General features: G+C 32.3%; 1 protein-coding gene across 13 annotated transcripts in view; it reads right to left on the reverse strand.

Moving 5' to 3' along the window:
- Positions 1-20,857, reverse strand: part of LOC124535005 (protein lap4) — a 68,713-nt gene that overhangs the window by 37,281 nt on the left and 10,575 nt on the right. For 10 of the 13 annotated variants that reach the window (XM_047111019.1, XM_047111026.1, XM_047111024.1 and 7 more), the window contains exons 3-13: positions 16,993-17,161; positions 13,259-13,379; positions 12,884-13,176; positions 12,553-12,798; positions 11,746-11,915; positions 10,643-10,732; positions 10,109-10,215; positions 8,769-8,939; positions 7,234-7,407; positions 5,988-6,107; positions 1,384-1,450 (exon numbers count right to left, since the gene is read on the reverse strand). In XM_047111019.1, the coding sequence (XP_046966975.1) occupies positions 1,384-1,450; positions 5,988-6,107; positions 7,234-7,407; positions 8,769-8,939; positions 10,109-10,215; positions 10,643-10,732; positions 11,746-11,915; positions 12,553-12,798; positions 12,884-13,176; positions 13,259-13,379; positions 16,993-17,161 (1,728 nt within the window). The remainder of the gene's footprint in view (positions 1-1,383; positions 1,451-5,987; positions 6,108-7,233; positions 7,408-8,768; positions 8,940-10,108; positions 10,216-10,642; positions 10,733-11,745; positions 11,916-12,552; positions 12,799-12,883; positions 13,177-13,258; positions 13,380-16,992; positions 17,162-20,857) is intronic. The other 3 variants (XM_047111015.1, XM_047111016.1, XM_047111020.1) reach the window with 3 other exon arrangements.

Below are 20,857 nucleotides of genomic sequence, written 5' to 3' on the forward strand. Positions count from 1 at the left end.
CTTTGAAAGTAAATCATTAAATATATTCATGTAGAAATTATGTGGCGGGAACACGGCGAAAGTATCGCTTGATCAATTATAGCGAATAAACCGACAATTGAAAAGTGAAGTAAATCACGACTTTCATGTAAGAGCACAATAACAGTACGATAAATTGTACGAGCCAGTCACATGATGTATTTACAAAGATATTAATGTTACAATAGCTAGACTTGACCTTCAAATCGAATAGAGCCCGAGTTAGTACGATGTTTTCGAACAAACATAAAACGTTTGCTTATAAATTCATAGCAAAACACTAACAGAAATCTAATTTATGCAAAATATATTATATGATTCATTGTTCAAATATAAAATATTATGATTCTGTATAACTTTTGGTAGCAATTATATGCTAAAAACAACAAGAAAATTCACTTTTAAACTTAGTAACACTATTTGTATATTTCACCAAATAAGCACTCGAAGTATTTAGATATAACTTTCTTGTAAAATCGATAGCCGATCAAATTACTTTACAATAAATATAATGACAAGATCGCTCGCCTTCACATCACAATTCGAATTGAACACATATAGTAATTTCCTTTTGCATAGTTTACACAGCACGTCACGCTATTAGCGTTGGACAATTATTGTATATTTTAATATTTCTTAGTCAGGATTTCGGCTTAAACGCAGCACAGGTGATCGAAACACTGGCTATACGTTGCAAAATGGCATGTCGAGTGTGCTAGATAAGCTGATAACGTAGCGATACTGATTATATACGACTGCAAACATTGCGTACAACGAAAACCATTGTGGACTTATTTTGCTATAAAAAATTCGGGTTATGTTTTCCCATCATGAGTAATAAAAGCAAATAAAAATTGTTTTCTTTCATTATTCATTACATATTTTTTATAATCGATTTAATTTTCGTCGCATTTCATTTATCATTATTATTCTTTAGACTTTGAAATGTTGCTTGCCTATCTTTGCTTCATGAATATAGAAGGACATCTAAAAGTTATCATTTCACAGTTCCTATAAAAATGAATTCGACGTGATTTCGAGCAATGAACTCCGTAGTGAGTGACGGGTTTCGAGCGATGCTCGTGATCATTACGGGCGAATGTGGTCACGATCGCGTGAAACAATGTCGCAACTGCTATCTAAGAAACATCGTGCACTATGTCCCCATAGCTCGCAATCCCATTATACTCGGATTGTTTAAATATCCTTATAAACTTGTGTAATACGATGTGCCATTTTAACTCACATACACAAAGAATTTCTTTTCCGCTACACTGTACTCTTCCAAGCGTAAAATGTATCCGTCTTATACAAATACGCACTGTTTACTTTGAATAGCAGAATTAAATGTTACTTTAAACTTACCGTCAGGAACATCTTCTAAAATATCTTCGTCATTTTTGAGTTCGTGTTGTTCTCGTTTTTTGATCGCCTGTAAGGAAATAATATATTAAGATCTTCACTAAACGATATAACATGAAACGATGAATAACAACAAACTTAACTAAACAAAGCTTAACAAAGGACTTTATAAGCGTTAATACGAGTTAGAAGTTGCAAAATCATGGTATCAACAAGACACAAGCGAGGTGAGCCAAATAAAATGCAGTCAAATCTAAATCGAAATCTTAGTCTAAATGTTTCTCTCTATCTTAAAACCCATCTCACCCGGGCAAGCCATCCACCCGCAGCTTTCAAGCACCTCATATTGCTAAATATCGACGTGGTGTTTACCACTACGCAAATCTCGTATCATTGTCGATCGAACTAGGGAAATTTCACTTCACTCATCGTTTTATTTCGAATAAATGGTACATTATTAAATGTATTGCGGTGCGAGACAGTCATTTCTGCGAACCTCTCGGAGGGTCTACTGTGAGCGATGTGGTCGAGGGCCCGCGCGCATCAGCCCGTAACAGCCGCAGTATTCCTACAATTACCCACGCTTGAGTCGTGCTTACAGAAACGGAGCGATTCGCCGACGGATTTTTTGTTTATTAAGTCACTTTGGGTCTTAACCCAGTTTCTGTCAATAGTGAATTAAAAAGTTTATTTAATGGAGAAAGTGATTAATCCTTGAAACTTCAGATTCGAATGCTATGAGTGGAGCGCCTCGACTAAGCGTTATTTCTAGTTATATTACATTAAGATGCACGTCCAACAAAGGTCTCACGAAACTATTGTTTTCTTCTTTTTCATCACGAATAAGAAATTGTAACGTGACCGTACGTTAGTACTCTTTCGCGCGGCAGTAGAAACACGAGCACACTGAGAGAGCATTCAGTTCAAAAAACGCATATACGATCTACTTCACGAGCCTCACTTACGCCATAAATTAGCTAGAATTAAAGCGACAGATATCATCAACACTACACCGCCGGGCTAATAATTACATTAAAAAGAAATTTTCAACGGACTGATTCGCATATTGATGTGTATTAAAGTTCTTTAAGCCTCTATTTTGTATAATATCCTCATTAAAAAAGAAGAATGCAAACGAAAATCATAAGCACATACGTTAATTGTTCAGAATTATTTCGACTATGTGAAAAAAACAATACATAATATGAGTGAAACAAAAGCAAGTTACAAAAGTTCCCAGAGATCACACGAACAATCATGCGCTTTATAGTCACGTTTTGATATAACGGCATGCAGTGAGCGAAAGTAATGGGTTTATTTATACCCTATATATGTTATTAGAAACTTTTTTGAATTTATTTTGAAACAATTTAATTGGTACGCAAGTTTATTACTTGTTTTCTTTTTAAATAAAATGTATTAGAACGTTGTTAAAGGTAAATAGTGGTCTGTACAAATAAAACAAGATTGAGATAACTCGAACACGCTTACGAAGCACTTTCGTGGTTACGTCTACAATAATAATTATTATAAAAGGTGCATTGTTTTAAAACAAAATAATAGGCAAGAGAACAAACACGTTATGTTGTATCAATAATAGTTATTATATAAATCATATTGCCGCTTATCCCCTTTCTTATTCCAAGCTTTCACGCATCGTTAATGAAAACGACTAAGATTTCCGTTATAAAACTAATAATTATTAAAGTGACGTATAATAAAATTAAAGAGATTTTCAGTAACGAATACCGCACTTATTATTAATAAACTTATTAGGCGTGATTATTGCATTATTAGATTTGACACAATATAAAAGGTATGAGATTTGACTACATGCATAAGGTAACTCAGATAGAATAAGGCCAATACGATGCATAATACATGCAGAAAACATGAATTAAATAACATTATACATTTCGTAACATGCAATGAAGGTAAATCCCATACAAAGATATAGTAATATTTAGATACATTAAGGTAATATGCCACTAAAATATTCGTTATGCACTCATTCATCAAAACATTGCGATTTTAATTATTTATGGTTTTTTCCTAAATAAAATATTCTATGGGAATAAATAATAACTCCTACCTATTTAAATAGATTACATAGAGAGCATTTTCATTTTACTAGACACGACATAATTGCTTATAAATAACTTTTTATTATACGTATTGTAATATTTTTAGACGAGGACGAACGGACAACAGACCGTTTGGACTCGCTAAAAGACGCAATGAATATCGACAAGACAGAACATTACAAACACGATTTTATCAAGCGATATATTTTTAGTTTTGTTTTACGCACAGACCATACAATTGTGACTTCATTAAACGAAAAACACATTAGGTGTACATATGGTTCTGAAAATAGTGCGAAAAATTATCGCTCATTATAGATCTTAAATAAAAAACAAATAAAGCAATGTAATACAGTTATTATTTAAAGTTCACTTCAATAGAATTTGTAAAAAGATTTGAATTAAAGATTACACTTATTATATTATTAGGGAGTTAATTATTCAAGGAATGAGAAAGTCAGATGAATGTTTTTATATTTTTAAAGAATACAATAATGAGATAAAAATCAGAGGAGTACTGAAATGAAACTTTAAAAATGACGGCTCGGTACTGTTGCCTAGAGACGTTTCCGACGGTCTAGTAAAGTAAAAGTAAAGTAACAGCCTGTACATTTCCCACTGCTGAGATAAGGCCTCCTCTTCCATTAAGGAGAGGATTTGGAACATATTCCACCACGCTGTTCCAATGCGGGTTGGTGGAATGCACATGTGGCAGAATTTCGATGGAATTAGACACATACAGGTTTCCTTACGATGTTTTCCTTCACAGCCGAGCACGAGATGAATTATAAACACAATTAAGCACATATATATAGTGGTGCTTGCTTGGGTTTGAACCCGCAATCATCGGTTAAGATGCACGCGTTCTAACCACTGGGCCATCTCAGCTCTTAATGTCTAATGTCGAACGCCAATAGGTGAGCGAGTCATAGTCTAAACGGGATATTCAATTCGGGTCAAAGACAAAATCTATTGAAATATACAGCAAAATACGCAAATCTCCCAAGGAAGCTAGCTAGCGAAGCGAGCACAAGGTGAGTAGAGGTGTAAGCACCTGCGCTATCAGATCGCGCGCGCGCGAGGCGTCGATCTGGTTGACGCGCTTGTTCTTGAGGTGGTGCGGCGTGTCGCGGCGGTGCAGGCGGCCGGCGCGCGCGCCGCGCTCGCGCACCGCCGCCCACGCGACGCGCCGCCCCGCGCCCCGCCCCGCGCCCCCCTACCCACACCACAACCCCCATTACCCTCTGTTCGTCCTTGCATGCTTTCGATTAGAGTTAGGCACAATACTTCGCAACTGAGATCGATCGGTTTAGTTCGCCGAACCTAAACGAACTAGTTCGCTCTTTTAGTTCTTCAGCTCCCAGCTGCTTACCGACTACCAAGCATCTGGGAACTGATGACAGATGATCTAAAACAGCGATCTGACCCATATTGACTCAAAAAACGGCAGATCGTTCGCTCGTTTTTATACTGTACTTACAATGTTAAATTATAATTTTGGACTTGAAATAAAAGATAAATGAAATAAATAAACAAACAAATAGGTTTATTATTTAGATAGTAATTAATATCTCTAATCTTTTAGTATTTTTGCCTTTATATTTTTTATTAAATTTCAAAATAATCAACAATAACTTATACATATGCTCTTTCAAGACAAGCATGTTAAAGTCAAACGAAAATAATCAACTTTTAATATTCACCATATTAAATTATTTATATTAAAGTCTTTATAGAAATTATCAAAAATGAGCGAGTGTCAGGTAGAATACCGCGCGAGCGAGACAACATTAGTTTGTTTGGCGCAACCATTCCTCGCTCAGCAACGAACTAACAAACTATGGTTCGAAAAATCGGAGATTTAGTTCGCGTAGTTCATCTGTGGGAGCGGCTCTTTCGAACTAGTTCGTTCGCGAACTACACAACTCTACTTTCGATCAACTAATCTTAGCACTGTCTTGCGATGTGAGAGATGAAGATAAATCGACGAACAGATCGGTAATAGTCATATTGTTAATTCTATCCAATTCATTTGCCAGTTAGTAGTTTTTATTTAGCATACTCTAGATTCGTGTTGTAATAATATATATAAATAAATTCAATACAGTGTAAAAATATTTTAATTTATAACCAGTGCTAGGGTAAATTACAAAAACTTGATCAAAGGTACCAATATAAAAGCCAGACGGTTACATTTAGCATTGACATGTGGACAACACATATTCCCAAGATATTTGAAGTGTAAAATTCTCGTAAAATGAAGAATATAACTGAAATATTACCATTAATTTTTAACCCCAAGATAATTCAAAAATTAATTAGCGTTACAGTTCGTACAAACAGAACGCCAGAAAAATCATCTATTTGAAAAACTGTCTTAACTTACAATTTAGTCATAATTCGAAAAAAACTTCTAAATATATAAAAAAATTGAGAATTTATAAAGTAATACTGAACACATTTGTCGTAGTGAAATACTTGTATAAGCGTTAGTAAACTTTAATTATCTAAGCTCTGACATACCTCTAGTTCATCGGAATCGTCGTCCTCGTTTTCAGCCTCTGATGATTCTCTATCCTGCATCGCTTGACAGTCGCTTTCTTCATCTTTTGTATCTTCGAGCAACGGTTGCGGTTGTACAGGCTGGTCGTGTTATAAATAATTATTAGTAACATCTATCCCCGAAAGGATTAAAGCAGCGTGGTGAAATAAACTCTAAGCCTTCTACATAAGGAATAACAAGCCCAACGGTGGTTAATTTAGCTTTCTTTATCTGCATACATTGAATGGTACTAAAAATCCTATCCGGTCGAAAAGCACCGTAGGACATCCATTACTGACAGGAAATATTTATTTTGGATTTACAAACAGTTACCAAGAAACTTTCTCTATATGAAACAAGATAAATCAATTACTTTTATGTAATATTTTATTATTCATAACTAGAGTTTGATAGTATTGTTTATAAAAATAATTTGAAAGCAAATCGAAATTAAAATTAAGTCATTGCATTAAACTTTCTAAGATCTTATTATGTAATAAAAATTATGGGAAGGTGTTTTTATTTCATAATCTATTAGTTTATAATTGTTACGGCAATCTATTATTAATTAAATTTCATGAAATTATTTTCATTACATTTTTTGGAAAAATCTAACCATAAAATGGTTACAAATATATGGAATTAAAAAAAAAATAAACGAAAATATACCAAGGCAGTTTCGGTTTATTAAATATTCCACTTCTGACCCTTCTGTACTTTAAAGGAATAGGTTTGAAACTTATTTCACCACACTGCCGAAAAACATTATTGGTTTCTATGTGCGAGTATATCATCCAATTAACACAGGATTCCTTGCAGTGTTTTACCGCCGAGCACTTAGATTAGTAACAAACACAAAATAACATAAAAGACTTTAAGTTAATATTTTGATTGTGATTTCCTGCGAAAGAGAAAACTAACACGCAAAGCAAAATTCGAAGTTTCCGTTCATTAGAATATAAAATAAAATATTTTTTAAAATCATAACATTAAACTTATATTTGATCAGAATAGACGATCAAAATTATTAACGCTTTCGTAAACTAGGAAAAACAACGTCAGCTAAACTATGTCGGTGACATATCTAAAAAATATAGAACTCCCATTAAGTAACAATAATTATCAACTTCGAAATTTGAAATTTCTATAAAATATGCATATTTTTAACTATATCTAACAAAACGGCAAAGCGGTTTGTTCATCAATATATTTGTACTGCATACTTACTTCTATCACTTCAATAGGTCGTATGGTTTCAGGCGGAGATATGACAATACCATTGGTTGTAGGCAACTCGTTCGCCTTTTCCTGCGGTTGTTGCTCGGGCGTCCTCGTGAACAATTTAACAGCCTTTGCCTTTAGATCTTTAGGATGTGGCGTGTTCTGACGCACAAATGGTGTCTGAAAAACATAAAATGTTTTACTCATTTGTTTCATAGTATTAAAAAAAAGCTAAAAAAAAAAAACAAAATTTTGACAAATAAAAAAATCATGATGAATCAAGAACTACATGCGCATGCTAATTTGAGTTTATTTAGAACAAAAAAATATCAATCCATTTCAATAAGTCACTTATTAAATAAGAATTTTAAATACATAGCAACATCGTTAATGAGTAAAGCCGTATAAACTGCCTAATGCAATTTCACCTCAATCTCACTAAGTGCATAATTGACAAAAGTTTAAAACAAGCATATTCAGTCCAAATACACTTTGCTGGCATTCTAGAAAAAAAACAAAATTACGCAATGATTGATTTTATATTGAATATGTTTGGTACATTTGCGAATTCAATTGTATATAATGTAATGTGCAGTGATTAATGTCAGCACACGCAAATTCTATAAATGTAAATTCTTGAGAGTAGTATGTTTGAGTTAAGACGTATTTAAACTGACATATAATTTTGTTAACGTGAACTTTAATCTAATGTGACAATTACTAAAAATTTTAATTGGTATCTGACCCAATAAACGTATCACGTTAATAAGACAACGCGACGTGAATCACAGGATATGATATCACAAGCTACTTCACTTCAGCGGCAAAACGACGCGCCTTTCGGAATCCAGAGCAATCCATCATAAGTGCAGTGCAAATAGTGCTACGTGTTCTAGAAAATTTAACTAACAAATTGTTCGAAGAAATCTATGAAGGTATTGATTGAAACTATATATGAGAAGATGTGCATTGCGTATCCTTTTATAGTGTAATTAATGGTTTGTGTTACAAATCACTAATATATAATATAATATAATTTACAACATGCATTATTATTTGTGGTATAAAATGGGTAATAATGGCGTTGACGTGATTTTCGTGTAGATTTGATTTTCAATAAAAAATATGTGTATGTGACATGAACATCTATATAAATAGCTCTTAAATAATGAGATGCGTAACTAATGTTATCTAAATAACATAATTTTATCTTGATACAGTATGTACTACTCGCAGCGGCATAACAACTAAACCTTGATAAAACAAAGGACCAAGAAGTCGAGGCAGCAAATAGAGCGTAACTGGAGTGCAAGCATTGTATCGTTATTTAAAAAATTACATTCTATACCAACAATTAACTATAGCTTTGTTTTTTCATTTAAATTAATAATATTTTACTGATGTTTACGAGTAAAATATTACCATATGTGATATTTTATCAACGAAAAATATAGCATCAAATTTTATTTTTAAGTGATATATGTAAGTGTTTGCAGACGATACATATAATTGTTTGCACTCCATCCGCAAGGGCGATGTACCTCAGCGAGGTTAGTAATAGAGGAGGAGAGTCTCTGCAGGGACGTCCTCCGCTGTGTGGTAACTAGCTTGCGCACTACGTCTAAAGGCCGCCTCAGCCCTAGCATGGTCTGTGCGCTGAAGAATGAATCGGACGGTGTCGTCTCCTCACTGTCCTCATGTAACGACGCGACCTTGAATACAAATACTTCATTGTCCCATGCTACTTGGATCACGGCTCTAGACCGTTTACATTAACCTCCAGGAAGTATTGTTTATAAGCAATTCTCTGTTTCAGAAGCGACAACGCGTGGGCCGTACATAGACGGACTTCTGTCCGTGACATCAGTTGCCTCAGTTTTAAAATGGTTTTGAAATATAAACACCTTTGTCGTATTGAGTTTCATTTACACCGTTTTGTATTATACTGTACGTCATACGCACAACTCGATGGCTAAAATAATTATGGCTATTTGTTTAAATGGAATATTATATTAAAACGTTGAAAAATAATTATCCGAGCATCAATGATATCTATTGTATTTGAATATACTCAAATAACCATAATTATTTTATGGAACTTTATTAATTTTACAAGAACTTAAGTATATGTGTTAAATAAAATATGGCAAAATATAGAATAACTGCTTTTATCTCAGCTTAATGCAGAGATAGTGTAAAATGTTATAATCAAGATAACGGATGACATTATTATGATAATGTAAAATAAAGTTAAAAGCGATATAAGTTTCTTGGCATCGTTTAGTAATTAATCTTACTAATGTCTAACGAGGCCTAATTCGATATCATTTTAATTGTTTAAAATTAAAATTAGAAATTTAAAAGATAATATAACTCATCCTTAGTAAATATAAATATTGCCAAAACCAAATTAATAAATACATTTAAATTTATAATTACCCCAAGTCTTTGTATTACAAGATAAAAATTATAACATGCAATTAAAATAAAACATAAACCAATAATTAAATGGTAATTTTATTACTATCATAATATAAATAAATAATAATAAAAGCTTACAACATAAACACAGACTGTGCGTTCTTTGGATTGTACAATTACACGTTTGCAGTTCAAAGCTTCTTATGTATGTACAATACTTTATTCGCTATGATTATTCTAACGCTACTAATATTGTACTCAGAGCTAAATACGCCCTCTGTCTAGAAAATAAAGTGTATACATTGTCTCTAAACCAATCTCTCGCTTTCCTACATTGGTGTCTAGCGTTTGCGCCAATACTGTGACAACAAATCGGAATATGGCAGTAGACCGTTCTGGAAGCACTCCTGTAACTGTGAGATTTCCTCCTAGTAAGAAAGGGACAACAGCATAGGCTCACCTCTTTCGCTTCAGGAACGTCTTCAGTGAACTTGACAGATATCGTACGGGATGCTTCTTTCTCTTCCCAGTCGTCATCTGAATCCCGGTCTCTTGATAATGTTGATTCTGTTGGATATGTGTTAATTCATGATAAATTAGTTTAGTGATTATTGTATTATTGCTATGTATATAGTAAGACAGGACAACATTGCATTTAGCGCTGACGACACAACACAGATACAGAAAAAACAACATCAATATACTTAGGCTAATTAATTTTAAAATTTAATAAAAGCTCTCTAGCGCTGTTTGTATTTATGTCATTTCAGTTTTTCGTTTTAGATAAATGTATTGCTTGAACGATGTGCTATAAATACATTTTGAAGTAGTGTTTATCGTACATGATTATATAAAAAATATGAAATAAATTATCTTAAAAATACAAAATGATCAGTGTATTTATAAAATGATATGAATGTGAATAAAGCGGCGTAGTGTTTTACATTTCTAATATAAAATAAACGAAATACAAAAGGCTCTAGTAGTAACTTACCTCTTATCCTATCAAGCTCTTGTGACTGTGAATTAAATCTGTGTTCCCTGAACCAGGTGCCACTGCCGACCTCTGACGTATGTTCCAACTCTATTCGTGGTGTGACAAGTGGCAAAAGTGACTTTTAGTATTTACACAGCAAAAACAAAACAAACTTCGGTCAATGACTATTTACTAATAAACTCATTTACAGTCGGGATAAGAAAAGGTTCGTAAACTTAAAATCTATTTTCGTGTGCTCAGTATGAGCGATAATCTGCTTTACTGATTAAAAATGAGATATTACGTCGAAGTGATTTGATGTTTAGATTCAAAAGGTACTAAGTGTTTAAGACTTGATAAAGGAATGAATTTGAAAACTGACGAAGGTTTTCGTACTCTGACTGTACATGGTACAAATTTATAATTTCGAAATCTAATATTGTTCTTGTTTTATCACATGTAATTTCTAAATGTTAAGTGATGGGTAGTAAATTGTCAAAGACCCTTTGCACAATTAAAGGAAAAAAAAGCACGAAAAAGCATAATGCAAAGAACCACATATACATACATATAACAGTCACGTTTCAAGGTCATAAAACCCGAGTAACACATTCAGCAAACATACAAAATGATACACTTGTAATGTTTTTACGACTTTTTATGTTTATCGCTCGTAAAAATACGTCTGTCGTGACGTTTTAAAAAAAAAATGTCTACTCAGTGCAATTCAGTCTTCTAAAAGAACAGAGTGAAGTTTAAATATTAATTATTTTTTAATACTGGCACCGTGAATCATATTAACTAATAGGAACTTCAACAAATCAATGTATATTGTATTCTTAGTTTTATTATATATTACAAAAACTCTGTCCTTTCATTACAAAAAAAGAAGAAAAAAAGCTGATAATAATTACTAAAAAAAGCATAATCAAAGGTATATAATGATGTTCTGTATAAATGTCTTTTATTTCATGTTAGACCTGTATAACACAATTACTAGTTTAGTGTCTAATATAGTCTCTTTAATTTGAACATCATTATAATACTTCGATTACATACAGCACCGAAAGCAAAACCTCTTTGATACTCCTCCAGAGTTGTGTGTATAATCTGTGTCATACCTGGTTGTTGCGTGTAACTAAGCTGTGGCAGTAGGAAGCAAGTGAGCACATTCTCTCCTGTCGTCTCGTCCCGATCGGTTTGGAACGTCAGGAGAGGTTGTGCCTGGTTCTCCGACAACCATACCGCTTTCAGCTCCAAATTTACTAAGGTGTAAGGTAAGTACTGTAATCTAGAACATTTAAAATGTAAATTATTAGTTAGTTAAAAACCATATGATCGAAAGCTGTGCTATCACAAATATATTCTTGAAATTATTTTAAGAAAAAGTCCATATTGTACTTGTACAAACTGAAATGGATTCTTGAGTATTTATTTTTCATAGGTATTTTGATTCTACTATTTTTTTTTTCAATTATAAAATTGAGTGTACTAGTGTACTGTATTACATTATAAAGTATAAATAAATAAACATGTGAAAGTTTTTAATCATACATGTTATTAAAAGCAATATTGAAAACATAAAGTAAGTAAAGTAACAGCCTGTAAATTTCCCACTGCTGAGATAAGGCCTCCTCTTCCATTAAGGAGAGGGTTTTGGAACATATTCCACCACGCTGTTCCAATGCGGGTTGGTCGAATGCACATATGGCAGAATTTCGATGAAATTAGACACATGCAGGTTTCCTCACGATGTTTTCCTTCACCGCCGAGCACGAGATGAATTATAAACACAATTAAGCACATATAATATAAAGTGGTGCTTGCCTGGGTTTGAACCCGTAATCATAGGTTAAGATGCACGCGTTCTAACCACTGGGCCATCTCAGCTCTTAAAGTAATTGAAAACATGTTTAACATAAATCTACCTGTTCCCACTGACATCCAGAACGTGCAGTGATTTACAGTTTCCGAGTTCGTTCGGTAATTTCGTTAATTTGTTGTCCCGCAAGCTCAAAACTCCTAGCAACGTCATATTGCCAATATCTAGAGGTATTTCACCTAAGGAATTTCTATCTACATTCAACACGGTCAACTCATTGAGATTCCCTATTGACTTGGGCAGTTCCATCAAGAAATTCTCTGTTAGAATAAGCTCTTGAAGATTTGTACACCTAAAACGACAAATATTTGAAATATTTTTCGATCATAACAAAATGAAACTTTATTAAATGTAAACAAAAAAACTAAACTACCAACCTTCCAACATTTTCATTTAATGTATGTAATCTATTTTGGTCCAATTTCAGAATAGCTAATTTAGACAAATCGCCAATACCGTTCGGTACCGTTTCGAGCATGTTTTGGGACAGGTGGAGATCAGTGAGAGACATGAGGCCGCCGATTTCATCTGGAATTTTTTCTAATTTATTTTCGCTAACGTCCAAGCATATTAAAGCTTTCAAGTTCCCAATTTCCGAAGGCAAATATTGCAACTTGTTGTGATCCAGCCAAAGTTCCTGTAAGGCTGGTAGTTCGCCGATAAAGCCGGGCTAAAATTTCAAAAGTAAACCGATTACATAATTTTCTCATTTAAAATTTACTTATAGCAACTGTAATAAAAGAATATCTTACCAATTCTTCGATTTCATTGTCACCGAGGTCCAATCTCTCTAATTTGGTGAGATTTTTTAGTGACTCGGGCAATGATTTGAGCAGGTTCTCCCTCAACTCCAATGACTGGAGAGACACCAAACTGTAATAGACGAACAACCAAATTTCATTCTCCTGTTATAAACATAAATAACAACAATAAATTTAGTAATTTCATTACAATAAAAACAAAACGGCATTTACAAGTTTTAATAGAGAGAAGCCAACCCTTGTCAGACTACCTAAACCTTAACCACATATACACATATGATTGATCATAAAAATATTTCCAAAAAATGACATTACAGATTTTCGATTTTATATTAATCAAATTCAAACTTAAAAGTATTGCCAATAACTGACTAATATTAAATTAAGTAATAATTTTTCGACTTAACGAGCATAGGAACTTATGACAAGAATAAAAAATACAATGGATGACTAACGCGAGATCAATTTTCATTGTAATGCACCCATACAAGGTTAACTGGGTAAGTGTATAATTTAAAACTTATTATTCTATGTTAAAAATAACGATATAGATTCAACCTTAAAAAAATTGCAGACATCTCTATATTATCGATTTAATACGATAACTATTTACTTCAAGTTTTTTTATGACAGAACTAATAGCACTTTACAGAATAAAAATATTGGTTTTCAAATATAGTTGACTCTTAAAGACTTAGTTGTATGCGTTACTTTTAAACAGATAATTTACTAGGTAGATGATTGGGGGTTCAAGCATCACTGAATTTTAATGTTATGAATTAATTTCGAGCTCACTGGTCAAGGAAAATATCATGAGGAAGTCTGCTTGTGACTAATTACAACGAAATTTTGCCACATGTCTCCACCAAACTGCTTTGGTACAGCTTGGTGTTTATTCTATAAACTTTCAAACCTCAAGGCGAAAATAAAATATTAATTTAATCAAAATATAGCAATACCGATCAAAACTAAACATATATGCAAGGTATTATTAATACAATTCAAAAATATTTTAAGAAAAATATTAAATAAAGAAGAAAAAACCGAACAGTACTGTCAAATATAAATACAGGTACGATTATTGTTTACTGATAATACGCAACGCTTCGTTAGAAACCTTGACGCATTCCTAAGCAGATGTCAAAGTACTTAGCGATCCGTGTTCGCTGCTTACAAAACACGCTCAGCGATGAATCACATGTTTTGAATGGTCAACTAAGCGTATGGACCATAAATTAAAGTATTCTTGCTTTGGTTGGTCCAATGCTATATTTAGTGATAATAAACTTTTTTTTTCGGTGTTATCATATACCATAAAAACAAATCATAAAAGTACCGGGTGTTAAAAAATTAGGTTTATCGCTACAGTTAAAAGGCGTTAAGTTAACAATACACAACTTATCCCCGAATATTGCTCTTTTCCTTATAATTATTTAATGGTATGCAGTTAAACGATTCACAGAATATTGACGATTTAATTAAGTAAATATTTAATACATTAACAATGTCAAAAACTACATATATAAAAATATTTCATACGCCTTGTACGTGATTGTTATTTGTACAGAAGCGAAGTATTAAAATAATAACAGGTGAGATATGAAATCGTCAGCACTGATAAGAGACAACTGACAGGGCACGCCTCAATCGTTTATCATTTATTGTCACACTTTCCTACTTTTTTAATGTACACATAATACACCGAACCAGAGCAAAGTGAAAAATATGGCTCAATCAATTTGGCAAATCACCAAACAATAACTAACGTTTAAAATTAACAAGTAGTAGCTTAGACTATTATTTTCTGAAAGTAACATAAGACTTGAGTAAAAAAAAAACAGATAGCCACAGGATATGACGCAGATTACCTAGGCTATTTTTATTTTCTGTATTCAAATGATGTATTTTAATCTGTGCAAAAATCTTTTTTATTGGGTTAAGCGGAGCTAAGCTCTACTGTCTCCCTTTGTTCAATCTACTCAAGATGAACTAGAAAAGGATGAGCATCTTGATGAGCTATTAAATCCCTGAGACGACTTCTTGAAAAAAATTAAGCCAGCATTTTCGAATTACTGCTAAAGCTGGATTCTGACACGAATTACTTTCTGAGAATATATATAAAAATGTCAATGACATCAATAACTGGAAAATTCCGTGAGTCTTTAACTATCAATATTGTACGTATTTTTTCTTTTGTTGAAATAACTTCTTGTAGTCATTATTGACGCATGTTGTGGCCTAATTAACTAGGTTCCATTCGGGTTCATATCCTTAATCATAAACCAGCTAGTATAAGTACATTGTGAATGATTATTAGACGTAAAAATTTCAACTCAAATAAAAAATCAAGACACAAAAGTAAGCAAAAAAATGTAGACTGTGTCATAATATTCATTCATTATTATTTGGCAACGAGATCTTTGGTCATTGAACTACACTTATATAATATTGTTAAAGGTACGCCTTTGGTCTGTAGCTTTCCACTCAACTTTCGCTTTCGTCACGAACTAGAACTTTATACTTATCTAAAATCTATATATCTAACAATGTAATTAAGAGTTCCTAACCTTGTTTCCTTTTCATTGTTCGAAATTCATCTGGTAAAAGTTTACTTTGTTGTACTTCGTTATTAACAAATACATGGTCTGTTTAAATAGGGTCGAAAGTTTATTGATGAAAAAGTAGTTACTCTTTTAAATGTAACCATGTCAAGAGAAGCACGTGCATAATGTTGAGCTGATGAATAATGATAGATCGATGGAACTGTTCATAAAAAATTGAATGTACGCATTTAAATTTTTTTATGAATTGAAAAATAATTTAAGTATACTATTAAGGAGCAAGAAAACTTTAATTATGTATTGACAGTTGTAGTATTATCACAAATAAAAATATGTTAATTTTTAATGATTTTATGAGATGAGAGAATCGAACATAATGTATTAAATCTCTTTTTTTATTTCTAAATTAAAGCATTAATCAAACATTGGGAAAACGCTAGCACCAGTTCTATAATAGATTTCCTAGAGATTGCATCGACAGTAAAAATATACTTTTGGTTTATGCGTATACTTCTTGTTCTATTGCCTGATAGATATTCAGTGTTATTGATTATGAATATGGGAATATAAAAACAAATTTCGTTCTTAACATTTGACGTGTAAAATGAAGATACATTGCAACATTGAGGAAACATTAAAATTTATACGTATCTCTCATAATTTTGAATATTTTGTTGTTTTATGGTTTATGAGTTTCGTATTTTTGAATTTCTCTTCACTGTTTGTTTGTAACCAAAAACATAGCAAATGTTCGAAGTTTATATTTTATAATAAACCTGTATTTAAATTTGCATGTAAGTCACCCTGAATGAGGGCAGTCCATAAAAAAACATAATATCTCTATTACGTAATTAAAGCGAATTTTGGATTTACTCAGTCGAGCTAGATCAATGTCGAGTTGAAATATTTATTTAAAAATGAGATTGAGTTTATACAGTTTTCCATTTAATACGAACGAATAGAACTGTATATATTTATATAAATTTAAATATGCATTTCATAAAGCAAATAACCCTTGTAAAAATACAGTCTAGACAGATGTATCTCTACTGCAATAGCTTTTGTATAGATAACAATATAGTTCTTTAACAGGCACCATTATAATAGGTTGAACATATCGCAACGTTGTCAATAAGGTATGGAACTTGTTTAACTTGAGCTCACCTGCCGAAATCGCTTGGCAAACTGGTAAGTGACATGTCATTGAGGCCGAGGACGGTGAGCGCCCGTAGCTGGCTAAAGCCAGCCGGTAGCCGCGGGATGGGGTTACTACTGAAGTCTGCAATCTGCAGGGCACGCAGCTTCTTGATATCTTCTGGTATATCAGGAATGTCTGAAAAAGAAAAGCGAATAGTCAAAAACGTGATTAACGCTCACATAATCAATGGCAGCATTAAAACCTACGCGTATTTTGCGACCGTAAATCTTATTTACGAAACAGTGGTAATGTACGATTATATCTAGTTTTTGAGTATTGTTCTTGATTTTTAAAGTTTCTTTATTATTCAGTTAATTATTAAAGATCATCAATTATCACCCCCATTTTACCTCATAGAAGGGTAAAAAGTAAGTTACAAAAAAAGCTTACTAAAAATATCTCTTTCACCAGAACTCAAACAAAAAATGGTGTGTAATACACCATTTTTTCTAAATCGGTTCAGCGATATAAGTGTCAAGAGGTAACGGACAGACTTACTTTCGTAGACTTACATTAATAGAGATATTTTCTCTTATTTAAGGAAAAATATTATTTTCTTATTTAAATGTTACAAGCATTAAATGTGTATTTATAAACCTTTTAAAGTGTAAATGCAGAGACGCTGTGACAAGAATTATTTTTCATTTTCCTGTTTACTGCGCAGTACACATTATATACAGAGAAATAAAGATTTAACAATACAAGAATGTTACACAATAGAAGAACGAATTAACAGCGGCTCACTTTATTTTCACATACACAGGATTTATACTATTGTTTAATTATAATTACTTCACTCAATATTAATACAACATACAAGCTCGACCTATTTTTAAAATGTTTCTACAGCTGTCTCATATATACGTGAAGATATTTTGTATTGAACAATTATTCATGTGAATTATTCACAATAACATATTTTTACTTTTCATTGTATACATGTCTGAAACATTTTTTTATATTGTTAAATATATTGTGAGCTAAGTTCGTAAAGGTCTAGAGAATATTCACGAGCTTGAATAGGCTCACGGATTTATACTGTTTAAACATAAATGTTCATCTTGAACTAAGTTTTGAGTTGAGGATTACATTACATATTTCTTTCATTATAACTTTCCTTAATATTATCTTTTCGGTCTTACATTTAGAATGAATTACTTGTACATTTCCTTTTCTTAAAAACTTCCAACCTATTGTTGTTTTGATGTAATTTCAAGCAAATAACAAAACCAAAAACATCTATATCCAATTATTATTAATCATATGGTTTCGTCGCCGTTGTAATATTCAAATATTTAAAAGTGGGTCAATTATTAACAAAAATTGTATCGCTAATTTCCTTTTGTAAGAAAATACTACCGACGAGAAGAGTAAAATATCAAAGGATTAATGTCACAACGATTTTGTAACAACAAGAGACTAAGAAACAAAATACGGTATAATTTTATCTCTTTGTCAATTTGTAACAAGTCTTAAAACTCAATAATTTCATAAATAAACTGATATTGTATTGCATTGTAATAAATACATAATATTCTTACTCAAACGAAAGTAAAATCAAATACAGTCTATTGATTGTATAGGTACTGTTAGTTTTTATATAATGTACATTGCACACATTTTATTAGTAAGATAGAAAAGGCGAAATAAAATCGCTACATTGAATATACGAATTTTCATTAATCGCCCATTAAACCAGGATCGAATTGGTGACCTTCAAAGATCGAAACTGAGGTAAATCTTAATTGGTACATGGACGCGTAAACGACGCGGTTCACAAAATAATTTACAATTATTCAATGTTACAAAACGTTAATCTAAACATTGTAAGCTCTGAGAACAAGGTCAGACGGACGCAATATATAACAAACAAATTATGATCATTCTTCCCATTCCATCTTTCAACATTTTATTAAAAACGAGAATATATTCTGATATGATTTTAAAACGAACTTATTTTATTGATTACGCAACGGTCGAATCATCAATTTTGTCCATGTACGTGTTCATCAGTCTTTATTAAATCTCAGTGAAAAATGTTGCCAGTATTTATTGACTTCAATTGAAAACGAGTGGAGGATAAAAATAAAACTATTAAACGGAGGCCTACTTTATTACACAGAGTATATACCTATTATCATATACAGAACAGCTAATAAATTGTACCTACTAATAAACTGTTAATTAAGACAGGTTGTATTACATTCCATGAGTGCATTATGCAGGCAAAACAAGACCGTCCTCTGTAAAGGAAGTTTATTCGAATAACCCCTGAAGGCTAGGTAAAAGCCGCCTCTCCTCTTAATACATCAAGTTTGCAGTTTATGCCTACTCCTCTTTTTCGTTACCGTGTTATCCTACGCCACCGAGCATGAGATGATACAAATTACCTGTAAACTCAATTATTAGAATCTTCGTCGAAGATTCAATTGCACTAAATAGTGAGGAATCCCAGCTCTTCGATAAAATGAAAAAGATGCTTGCTGTTCTCATGGCAGAATTAAATCTATCATATATAATTTTTCATATAGAGCAAAACTATTATTCCTGTGGATTTGAAGGCGGCCGAGTCAAGATCATTATAATTTATAAAATATATAGGACGGAATTTAAAAAGCTCTTAGAAAAACAGCGATGATTAAAAATTAAAACTCGAAGAGTGGGTCTTATGATTATCTTATCTAGTAGTTGACGCCCATTATTTGTATGTACATAGAATATAATAATGAAAAAATATTTAGAATTAAAAAAAATGTAACAAATACTTCAAATTCATTACGAGGATTCATATAAAAACTTTTTAAGCATATTCGTTTTATGGAAACTTAAGTAGGTATCATGTAACTTCCCGCTAGATTATACATCGACTGGTGTGAACAATTTATACCAGTCGCGTGCACTGCATGGCTGCCAAAGGCCTAGTTTTATTTGTAATTAAGTGCAACGGATGTTTTATATGTGATCGTTATCACTACATTCACATAGTTATAAATTTATTTATATAGAAATACTTAACCGACTCAAAATAGCAATAAACAACTTGCAATTTTTTTTATTCAATAGATAGTTTTACGAATTTGCCACATCACGGCAAGTGGACAATACCATTGTATGTATGTAGAACATTGGGACACTGTAGGAATATTAACCATTCCTTAGTCGTGAATGCGCCAATAAAAATGGTGGCTAAGACGTTTTGCCCTTATATAGCCGTAATTATAGTGACTCACACACTAATTACATTAGAACATATTAAAACAAAATATTTCTGCATGGAAATAGAATAAATGATAAGAGAATAATACTTTAAAAACCTATCACGCGACATTATTCACGTTATTATTGCAGGTCAACTTTTTATTTTACCATAACTTGACCAGCAAACCAATACAAAAAGGTTAATAACCATCGAATTCATTTAATATACTTTATCTTATTTTAAATTTAAATTTGATAATAAATTTTCGTATCAACGGTAAACGTGTTTCTTATTCAAGTAACAGATAAATGGTATTTAGTAGCATCTAATTTAATGTAATGTTTTTCGAAGCTTGTTTCTGAACATCGTAGTTAAAAAGACATTATAAACTGGTTTACTAATTTCACGATATTAACGGTAGTGCGCTCTGGTTTCCGGTTTTGCGGACGGACATTCTAACAGGCGTGGCGTCATAAATTGTCAGGCTAGGGCCAGCATAATCTATGGGTGCATTGCAAACAATGAACATTTACCTCGAATGAATTGCGACTAAATTGAAGGCACGGTTATGTGGGTCAACGTTTGAGGACATGTAACATCATTGGCTTAGGAAAAATGAACAAAAATAACTT

The sequence above is a fragment of the Vanessa cardui genome, chromosome 14 (assembly GCF_905220365.1).
Source record: "Vanessa cardui chromosome 14, ilVanCard2.1, whole genome shotgun sequence".
In the NCBI taxonomy this organism is placed as follows: Eukaryota; Metazoa; Arthropoda; class Insecta; order Lepidoptera; family Nymphalidae; genus Vanessa; species Vanessa cardui.